Source organism: Lepidochelys kempii, chromosome 2 (genome assembly GCF_965140265.1).
Source record: "Lepidochelys kempii isolate rLepKem1 chromosome 2, rLepKem1.hap2, whole genome shotgun sequence".
Taxonomy (NCBI): Eukaryota; Metazoa; Chordata; order Testudines; family Cheloniidae; genus Lepidochelys; species Lepidochelys kempii.
This window is the reverse complement of record NC_133257.1, coordinates 51,451,652-51,462,273: the sequence shown is the minus strand read 5'-3', so window position 1 is coordinate 51,462,273 and position 10,622 is coordinate 51,451,652. Positions and strand designations below refer to the sequence as shown.

The 10,622-nt window shown below is 38.1% G+C and overlaps 1 protein-coding gene across 1 annotated transcript; it reads right to left on the bottom strand.

Moving 5' to 3' along the window:
* Positions 1 to 3,392: 3,392 nt before the first annotated feature.
* On the bottom strand, positions 3,393 to 6,491 carry LOC140905879 (ubiquinol-cytochrome c reductase complex assembly factor 5-like). Its single transcript, XM_073329372.1, is given in 3 exon segments — positions 3,393 to 3,509; positions 3,511 to 3,591; positions 6,477 to 6,491. Coding segments are annotated over 3 exon segments (213 nt in total).
* Positions 6,492 to 10,622: the final 4,131 nt, after the last annotated feature.

Genomic DNA, 10,622 nt, shown 5'->3' with positions numbered 1-10,622 from the left:
TCTCCAGGGCAGGCTCAAATGGTCATGTACCCTACTATTAAAATCTTTAAACAAAATAGGACAGCCATAAAATCCTCTGCTCTCTTATACCAGAGGAAATAATTCACCTTCCTAGTGCCCTTTCCAATCCCAGTGAGTCCTTCATCCCCAGTACATCTCTAACCTCTACAACTTATCCAGTTCTCTTACCCTACCTAGCAGTTCCCAGTTCTGAGTGATGTTTCACCTACGTGGCATATGCCACCACTGTACACCCACAGTGCTCACCTTGTCTCTGGATGCCTAGGAGGACAGACAGACAGACCATGGCCATTCATCAAAGGTCAAGAGGGGTATATAGAAATAATCCACCTTCCCTTCAGCAACATTTTAAAAAATGTGACCAGCCCTTCACTTTCTTCACTCTCACAGTCCCCCGCAACTCCACAAGATAGCACTCCACTCTCAACAAGTCATTTAATCACCTCCCTTCACAAGCACAGTCCTCTTTTTCAGCAGCCTCGTCTGACCTCTCCCTTTGTAAAAACAAACAAAAGTTTCCCTTCTCCGACTTTTGGCAACATGTTCTTCCCACTAGGCAGCTCCTTCCTCCAAAGTCAACATTTAATAGTGTCTATTGATATTATGGTGCCTCAATTTTTGGGTGCCTAATTGAAGACTCCATTAAGGGGCCTGATTTTCAGAGCGTGAGTGCTCAGCATTCTCTGAACATCAGAAACATCATTTAAAGTGTCTCCATTTAGCCACCCAAAACTGAGACACCCAAAATCACTAGTCCCCTTTGAAAATGTAGACCTGAATCCCTAAATCATCACATAAAAATGACATAATTAATTCCTCCTAGCCTTCTATCAGCTGTCTGCCAAAGTCACTGGTCCTCTATCAGCTGTAGAAGGCAGCTGGATGGAAACATCTTAAAAGACAGCCTGCACCTTCCCCCATGGTAATGACACTGCCCGGAAAAGGTGGAGAATAAGCCATTGTAAAGGACTTCCAGCATTATAGCTGTTATAATTGTTTGAATCAATGTTATACCTTTCCACATAGCACTTTAAAGGACTCCCCCCCACCACACATCTGCCCTCAACAACAGCCTGGAAAACTTTAGCTGATTCTTTAGATGATTTTAATACTGGGAAGCTTATTAAGAAGGTTGTTCTATTGACCAGATTCTGAACTTACAGTGAGTTCCTACTCCAGCAGAGTCACTGAAATCAATGGGACTTCACGAAATAAGGGTATCAGAATCTAGCACCAGGAAAATAGTTGTCCCGTCTATCCCACCCTAAAGCCATTGATGGGGCAAATTACTATAGCAACCCGATTGTTTCCAAAAAGTAAATAACCCTGAAACTTGAGTTTAAGGCGTACAAAAAACTTCCAAATCCTGTAAAATTGTAAAAGTCAGACTTTTAATGTTGGTCCTTGCAGCTCCTTTTCCTTTTACATTAGATATATCTGTTTTAACATGTACTCTGGAAACGTAAGAGCAGAGAGATAATTAAATGTGCAAAAGAGTATAGGCCTATAATTACAATATCACCTGCTGATTATAACTTTATAAATTATTCTCTAAAATGACAAGGACCTTAAAATTAAAATAAATAAATAAAATACAGGTTCTTAACTTATTCATATCACTCAACAGACTGACTGTAAAAGAAATGTGTTTATTAACACTGACAGTAATTATCCAGGAAAAGAAAGTGATAACCTTTAACATGTCACACCCTTTAAACTTTTCAGACTTAAAACGTACAATTTTCTGAGGTGCTGTCAAGTATATTTAACTAATAAGAGCTCTACTGCAATGCACTGACAGTGTGTTGACAAGCTACAAGTCTGTACAAGATCAAGGTGGCTTAGAACCTTGTACCAATTATCTATGCTGGATATATAATGGTCTCCTATAACTGTCATGTTTGCAGTGAGAGTGAGAAGAGATACCTTAATGAGGTATATGGTACCATGGACTCTGCTGTTCTGAGCTACTCATGTGTCATAGATGCCTACGGAGAAAAACAAAGGTACTTGTAAATTAATCCTGGACAATATGGATTGGGTAGAGGATTCTCAAAAAAAATACTCCCCACAAATATGCAGGCTGGCTGCATGGGCTGTCTTATGCTGTGTTATGTCAGGCTGGACTTTGAATTGATACAGAATGGCACGGACTTACTTGATGCAACAGAATCCATCGCAAAAGAGAACTGTGTATGAACACAGACTGACATGTTTGTATGACAAAGTATCAAGAAAAGGAATTTGTTGGGTTTCATTTCTATCAACCAACTGAAAGCATGTAAATGAACATACTGTAAATATTTACAGAGTCCTCTGTATCAGAGTATGGTTGTTTGCAATACCCAGCATAATAGGGCAACCAATCAGAGCTGATAGGAAAACAGTTTTTTCTTCTACTGAAAATTCTGATTAAAATGGAAAAAAATATTGTTCAGTTTTTCAGCTGAACAGGTTTTTTGACAAGCTTTACATTTCCCAAGGAAAGCAGACACGTTTGTGAAATATTTCATTCAACTGAAAATCTAATTTTCCACCAAACATAATTTTGACAGAAAATGTGTGACTATCCCTATAACCTATCCTCCTTCTCTTTGAAACCCTCTTGGATTTTGAAAATATGAATTCCAAAAGTCAGAAGAAGACAGAAGAGGCTTTTCAGTACCAGACCAGAGGAATTAAATAGAGCAACAGATGAACCAGTTCAGATGAAAATACAAAAACTGAAATGCCCCTCTATCCACACTGTAATTTGAGGCTTAAGGGAAATGCAGTTAATCTTTTGTTATTTTTTTACTTATCATGCACCTCTGCATTTCCTGCTTCCACTCTGAAACAAGTGAGGGAAAAATGACTGACTCATTTTTTAAAAGGAACATCAAATGGGAGGTGGGGCGGTGGACTCAGGTTGTATTTGATAAGTCTATCTTTAAGCAGCTTCCACTGTAATAATGGCAAGATAAACACAGAGCCAGGTTTCTAGCTACAAGTCCACCCAGCTAATTTCCATTTAGTTTATGCTCAATCTTACTCTTAACACAGGCAAAATCCGTTTAGTTTATTTAACAAAGCTCTGCAAAAATGACATTAAATAGGTCATAAATGGTCTAGGTACAAGGGACTCTTCAACATTGTAATCATCACAATTACCTCATAGGATTCTGAAGTGGCTGGAGGAAGAATACACACTAAATATATCTTGGAAAATTATGTTTAATAGACCACACAAAATATCAGGTGTGTTACAGTCTAACCTGCAGAGATGAAGTCTTGTGAATTCATTTAACATGATAGAGAAAATTCTCTGAACTGTGATTTACACATGATTTAAGTGTTCAGGGTATTCCTATTGTAACAGTTGAGTGCAAAATTCATCTTTCTTCCTTCCTTTGCTCATACTGTCTCTGAGACTGGTTCCTGTGGTAAACATCATAAAAGGTCTCCTTGCCAATCCAGACATTTATCATAAACTACTCCATGGTTCCTTATGAGGAGGAAGAAGAAAGGAAGGGATCTGTACTTGCCAAAGTGCTGGTTTTCTAGCACCATCTGCAAGAGGCACCGTAATTTCTGCTCACCAGCATTTTAGCAATGACAATAGGGTCTCCATGGATGGTTTTTAAAAAAAACCCATAACAACTTGGTCATGAAAGGGAAAGTTGCCACAGGAAAATTGTATGGTCTCATCTTTACTTTTTGGGACAAACACTTGCAATGGGTGGTGAAGCTGAAATATGGATCTAATAATTTCTTTCTTATTTAGCTGATTGATCCATAAACACCCTCCTACATTTCAGGACTGAAGAATAGCACACAGCAGAGTTGTCATTTTTCTTTTTCCATTGGAAGTGACAAAACAAAGGGCCAGATTTGGAGCTTGTGTAAATCAGCATATTTTCATTGACTTTAACATAGCTGTGATCATTGTTCGGCTATACCCGAAGAACAGAAGACTCTGGATATGGTTTAATCAGGCCACAACTTTATTATTAAATGTCTGGGACTACCTGGCAGATAAAAGTGTACAGTGCAGGTAACTCCAAGTCATTTCAATATCTATTTGGGAGCTTCTGCCAGTCCCCCACCCCTTTTTCCATCCTGGTCCCCAGCCATCTCATTGTTCAGACCTTACTATCCTCCCCTCAATGAGAGTTAAGGTGGGCTATAAAGGAGGTGGGGGTGATGGATCCCTGCCCTCCCAGTCATAGGCACCCTGAACCTCCCCCACCCCTGCTCCTTTAACAAACACCTCTTTCCAAGCCATTTTTCCGTTCACTGTATCCCTTCCCTATGGAGTACCTGCACTAAACATCTGCCCCACACTTACATAATGAGCTGCAACATCATAGCCTAACTCCCTTCCCTACTCACCGTAGCAAAGTCCCTCCACCTCTGCCCAGAACACAATGTGGGGTAAATGAAAAAAACCCCACTCCGCCTAGGCCAATCTGACCCACTCTGAGTTTGCAGCAGCAGATGTGGTGCCTCTCTCTTCCCCACCTTAAAGCAATATACCCCCTCCTCCAACAAGCCAAACAAGCCCCCCCCCCCGCACTTATATAATAAATGTAAATATATCTTGTAGGATTATAGAAGTATAGGATTGACAGGTATTTAGGTGTGATGAGTATGTATTAGGAATGTAAGTAATGTAAGGCAGTAATGCATGGGCTACAGGCTAAGGTCTGTAGGATTTCAGTTTACCAATACTAGGCCACAGGCTTAAGGAGACTTGATGCAAGTGGGTGGTCAAAGACTGATCCTTTGCCAATAAGACCACATGATTACTGTAAAAAATGTGCCGGTAGGTGATGTTATGGAAAAATAGATCACAAGACACCTGATTGAAACACCACGGAAAGTTCTGTTCTGACCCTCAGGTTACCTTGGAAACAGGTTGACGTAAAGGTTAATCAGATGCTAATAAGGAAAACAGAAACTAACAGAACAACCTATGGAAAGTGGGGCACCCCACAATTTATAGAGTGTGGAAGTACAGATAAGGAAAAAGAGGTTGGAACACTCATGCATATGGAGAAGGTGTATGTGTGGTCAGAAGAACAGTATATAAAAGAGGTTCCCTAGTTGAGTAAAAGTGGGAAGACCCCAGGAGGAACCACCCCTTTCTTGATGACCACGCGTTGAGAGATCCACCATACACTATAATATATTTGGGGATGTGAATATGACTGCGGCATTGACTATTGCTTGGGCTCTCTCAGGTTGTGCAGATGTGTATGTGAGTGTAATGTATAATTATACGTTATAATACAAACAAGGCTGTTTACTTGCAGCTGTGTTTGTGGTCACCGTATTCATTCTTCATGTGCTCCTTAGAGTCTCTCACTCTAAGAGAATCGTAAAGGATAGCTTTCACTCTATTAATCTGAAACCCTGTGGTGGTGTGGAAGCTAAACTCACAGTAAGTAACAAAGAACTGTCAACCAATGTAATTTAAAATAAAGGCTACAATTTACAAGCTGGCTATTAGAAGTTAGAAAAAGGAATAATTTCACGGGTGTATGAAGTCAATTAGAAAATAAATTGTCATTTGGAGCAGATAAGTAAAAATGTGATCTGGCAGCTGCAGTCCACTGCAACTATTGAACATAATTATCATAGTTAAAGGTCTAATAGGAAAGGAAACAGAATATAGTACTTACTTTTGAGGTTCATAGGGCACTGGAGATGGATATACAGTGTGTGTGTGTGTGGGGGGGGGGGAATCTAGTATTATGTAAAATGATATATTCTCTGATGTTTGCTCCTTAATTGGGGTTTAATTGATTTGAGAGAAAGCACTGGAAAATCAATGAGCATGTTTCTCCTTTTGCTTACCACTGGTTTTAGACACCTGTAACTGTAATCAGTCCTAAGAAATCATCTTCTGATGAGACTATTTAGGGGTAGATCATGGAATTTTAGAGTTAATTTATGGCCCTGGCTCTACCTTTGTGAATGCAGAATAACTCCAATGGCTTCAGTGTCACTGAAAGCAGAATTTGACCCATTGTTCTTTCTGGATTTGAGACCTAGAATAAAATTAATAAAGACTTTAAAAAAAATCCCAAGGCTTAATATAGCTGTTTGTTGAAAGGAAAGGCATTCATGCCACTGGAACTTTGCAGACAAGAAAGAGTAATGAAGCTTTTGTTCTGCTGACCTTTCCCATTACTGCTAATTATTAAACACATTTTTGTGTTCCATTTCTTCTGCAGATAAATTAACCTTCTGCCTGATCCCACAGTGATAACACATACAGACATACAACTTCATTGTTGGATCAAGTACAGAGGGGAAAAAATAGTCTGCTAGAAAGTAATCTCCTATTTCATAGATAGAAACATTCACAGTTAGAAAAAAATACAAATATATTTATAAAAAAAGCAAAAGATAAATGGCTGTAAGTATAACATAAGAACACTTCTCCTCACCCACCCCACATAAACACACACTGCACGAAAATACATCTTGAAAATCAGGCATACATCTGGCATCTCAAGCACATTGCTGATGCTCTATATTATTTCCAATAACCCAGTTCAAATTATTGGCAAGAAAAATTAAAATGATAATAAAATGATACCGGATAGCAATTGTTGGCAAGATATAGTCTAGAAGTATGGTCTCTATTCCATCTTTTCTGTCAAATGTCTTGAGTATCATTCTTCATGGGTTCAAATTGATATGGCACAGTATTACCTGATGTAATACAATCTTTTATAAACAAGTAAGCAACAGAAATCCATCACAATGGAAAATTTAATGGTACGTCTTGGTTACAATACAAATCTGCAGTTTTTTAATAATAGTCTTGTAGATAGCCAGCAATCTGCTCTTGCAAACTAAGGATGAAATCCTGACTCCATTGAAGTCAAATGGGAGTTTTGCTATTTGGGCTAGGATTTCACTGTGTATCACTTATAGCTACAATTTAGTTCTATCATTTTGTTAGCATCTTTACGTGTTTATAAGCCAGATTGGGTAGTGGCAAATATATCTACGATGCATTTTTATGGTCTACTTCAAAAGTGAATTTGAAGGAAATTAAAAAAAAAGTAGCTCCCACACTTAAATAAAAGAAACCAGGATGCTTTTGAACATTAAGATTATACAAAAATGTAGTTGTAGGACCTGACCAAATAATTTTGCAAGGAACTACAATGTATTAATGATAGGATTATTCTAGCAAACATTGTGATATTGAGCATGTCATGCCCATCTGATCAATCATTTTCAGCTACTTAATTGTCTGGTAACTGCCTGTTATAACTCAAACATACATACATATCTTACCTTATCATATACCTTGGAGCAGTCAGTAAAATTGCTTTGACAAAATAAAATGTAGTGGATATGATCTGAAAAAGTAGTCATAATACTTTCTACAGGACAGACTGCTTAAGCATTTTATTAAGATATTTATTTCATTTTTTCAAATGCTTCTATTTAATATTGCAAAAGTGATGTCAAGAAGTAGTTAGATCCAACATTAAGCAGAACACTCATAAGAGTATATTGTCCAGGTCCATTTCCAAATGCCCTTATCTAGTGCACAAAGATAATTTAAAAGCACAGCCAAAAATGGAAAAGCCAGGCAAGTATAAAAATCTGGGCTGCCTACACTGGCAAATGTTGTACTGTCCAGTTCAGATGAAAATGGAATACAATCAACTGTCCTTGGTAAATATACATTATGAATACAGTTTGTTTCTCAATAATGCAAAGGAGTTTTTTGCAAATGCATTATTGTGCATCTCTGTAAACCAATTTAAACAAGTCAATCAAATTACAATGCAGAAGAAAGGGAAAGGAAGTTGTTGTAGGGAGAGGGGAATGTGATTTTTTTTCAGATAAAATAAAAGTTGAACACTAGAGATGAGTCAAAAATATGATACCAAAAATCCCCAAATGTGGGGATATTTTAAAATTCCATTCCAGATCTAGACCTACATTTCACAAATGGCTCTTGTTTTCATAAGAAACTGATCCCAACACCCCAAAACAGCTATCCATAAATATTATAAAACAAACTACTTGAATTCAGAATCCATTGGTTTTCATGAATTCTAGCACTTTATTCAGTCCTAATAGATATATACATTTCACTTTCAGATAAAATAAAGGTAAGTAAAACGAGCACATTTTACATTTCAAGGAAAGTCACATGTTTGACAAGATTGGTTTACTTGGAAGATTTGTATCTCAGAAAGGAAAAGATGCATTTTGTGAGCTGTTATCAGAAAGCAAAAGGCAGCAAAATTTCACCAGGAGAATTATATTTTTGTGTAAAATTTGGCAGATAATAGCAAAACTCCCCTAGTGCTGTCACATATCTAAAATGGAAAGAAAGTTTGCACGCTAAACATGTTTATAGATGTGTGCTGAACTTTATATTTTGAAAGAAAAATGTTTCAAAGTGATCACTAAATGCTTGATCAAGAGAAGCTCTGGTAGAGTATATATGCTGAGAGAGTTTATGGGGCCACTGGTAGTCAATAGAATGTAATTTATTTGTGTGTGGCAAGTGATAGCATTATTTATAAAGCAGTACATGCCACAAACCTTCTGGTTTTGCTTCTGTTACTGGAAAATGCATACTAAAAGCAAGGAACGGTATTTTACTATTTAAAGGTGTCAGGGTTCCCTACCTACTCTGAACTCTAGGGTACAGATGTGCGGACCTGCATGAAAGACCCCCTAAGCTTATTTCTACCATCTTAGGGTAAAACTTCCCCAGGGCACAAACTCTTTGTCCTTGGAGGGTACACTGCCACCACCAAGTGATTTAACAAAGAATCAGGGAAAGGACCACTTGGAGTTCCTATTCCCCCAAAATATCCCTCCAAGCCCTTACACCCCCTTTCCTGGGAAGGCTTGAGAATATTATCCTAACCAATTGGTTACAAAGTGATCACAGACCCAGACCCCTGGGTCTTAGGACAATAGAGAAATCAGTCAGCCTCTTAAAAGAAACAGAACTTTATGAGAAAGAAAAAAGGTAAAAGAAGAACCTCTGTAAAGTTAGAAGGGAAGCTAATCTCATAGGGCAATCAGATTTAAAACACAGAGGATTTCCCTCTGGGCAAAAACTTTAAAGTTACAAAAAGAAAACCAGGAATACACCTTCCTCTCAGCACAGAGAAAATCACAAGTCAAAACAAAAGTAAACTAATGCATTTCCATGCTAGTACTTACTAATTCTAATGGAGTTGGATTGCTTGCTTTCTTGATCTCTCTCCGGCAAGCACACAGAACAGACAGACAAAAGCCTCCCCCCCCCGATTTGAAAGTATCTTGTCCCCTTATTGGTCCTTTTGATCAGGTGCCAGCCAGGTTAGCTGAGCTTCTTAACCCTTTACAGGTAAAAGGATATTGTGCCTCTGGCCAGGAGGGATTTTATAATACTGTATACAGGAAGGTTGTCACCCTTCCCTTTATATTTATGACAAAAGGTTATTAAGTACTATAGGCTTCTTATTATAAAGACTAGGACAATGGGCACTGCATGCCATCAGCTGACATTTTTATTACAGTTGAGGTGGAACTAATATGGGGCAAAGGGACTTCCCCACCACCGGGCTTTAAGTGTACGTGTGGTGTCTTTTCAAGCCAATAGGTATAATTGAAGGTGGCAGCAACAATGACCCATCACCCCTCCTGGCTCTGCCACTGCTCACAACTTGGCTCTGCTACTGATTATAGCATTTAAAATGACTAGAAATAGTCAAGATTTTTTATTTTTCTTATTACCTCTCACAAAAGACTGAGGGGTCATTGTTGATACTGAATTGAACATGTTTCTAGCAGAGGAATATCAAACAGCAGCAGGACAGTGTTGTTGTCACTGTATATAACATTATTGAAATTGCCCTTGGTGTGCAGTGTCCAATATTGGCAACTGTATTTTAAAAAGAATGCTGAACAATTGGAAAGGGTTCCAAGACGAGTTACAAGAATGATCTATGATCTGGAAGATATGCTTTTTAATGAGAAACTAAAGAAGCTCAATCTATTTGATTTATTGAAGAGAAAATTGAAGTGCAGACAAAGGCAAGACCCAATGGCTTGTTGCTGAAATCAACTAAGTTCAGACTTTTTATTTGTACCGGTGAAGGTAATAAACCATTTGAACAGACCACCAAAAGAAGTGATGGATTCACCAGGTATGCTCTCTTTCAACCACAAATTGTTGGGTTAAATGCAGTAAATCACTAGTTGAAATTCTAAGGCCTTTGTTATGCAGGAGGTCAGACAAAAAGACCATAATGGTCCCTTCTGAACTTAAAATCTATGAAATGTTTGAATTCATCCAGTAAAATAACAAATATTCTTGGTCATTATTTGCCCAAAGTTGTATGTGTTCTTTATATTGTCATAAAAATATTTTAACATAGCAATGATATTGTCAAATCCTCAAAACTCCCAGTCAGGAACCAGTTTTGTATTTAGTGTCCTTCGTCAGCCAAGGAGGAGAGCTCTGCAGAAGCAGCACTTCAAAAGTCCCTCTGTTTTAATCAGAGGAAGGGGAGCTGCAGTACCCATTACTTTAACCTCTAGTTTCAGCCAGTCCTTTAGCGGCAGCATCCTCAGTTCCTGCC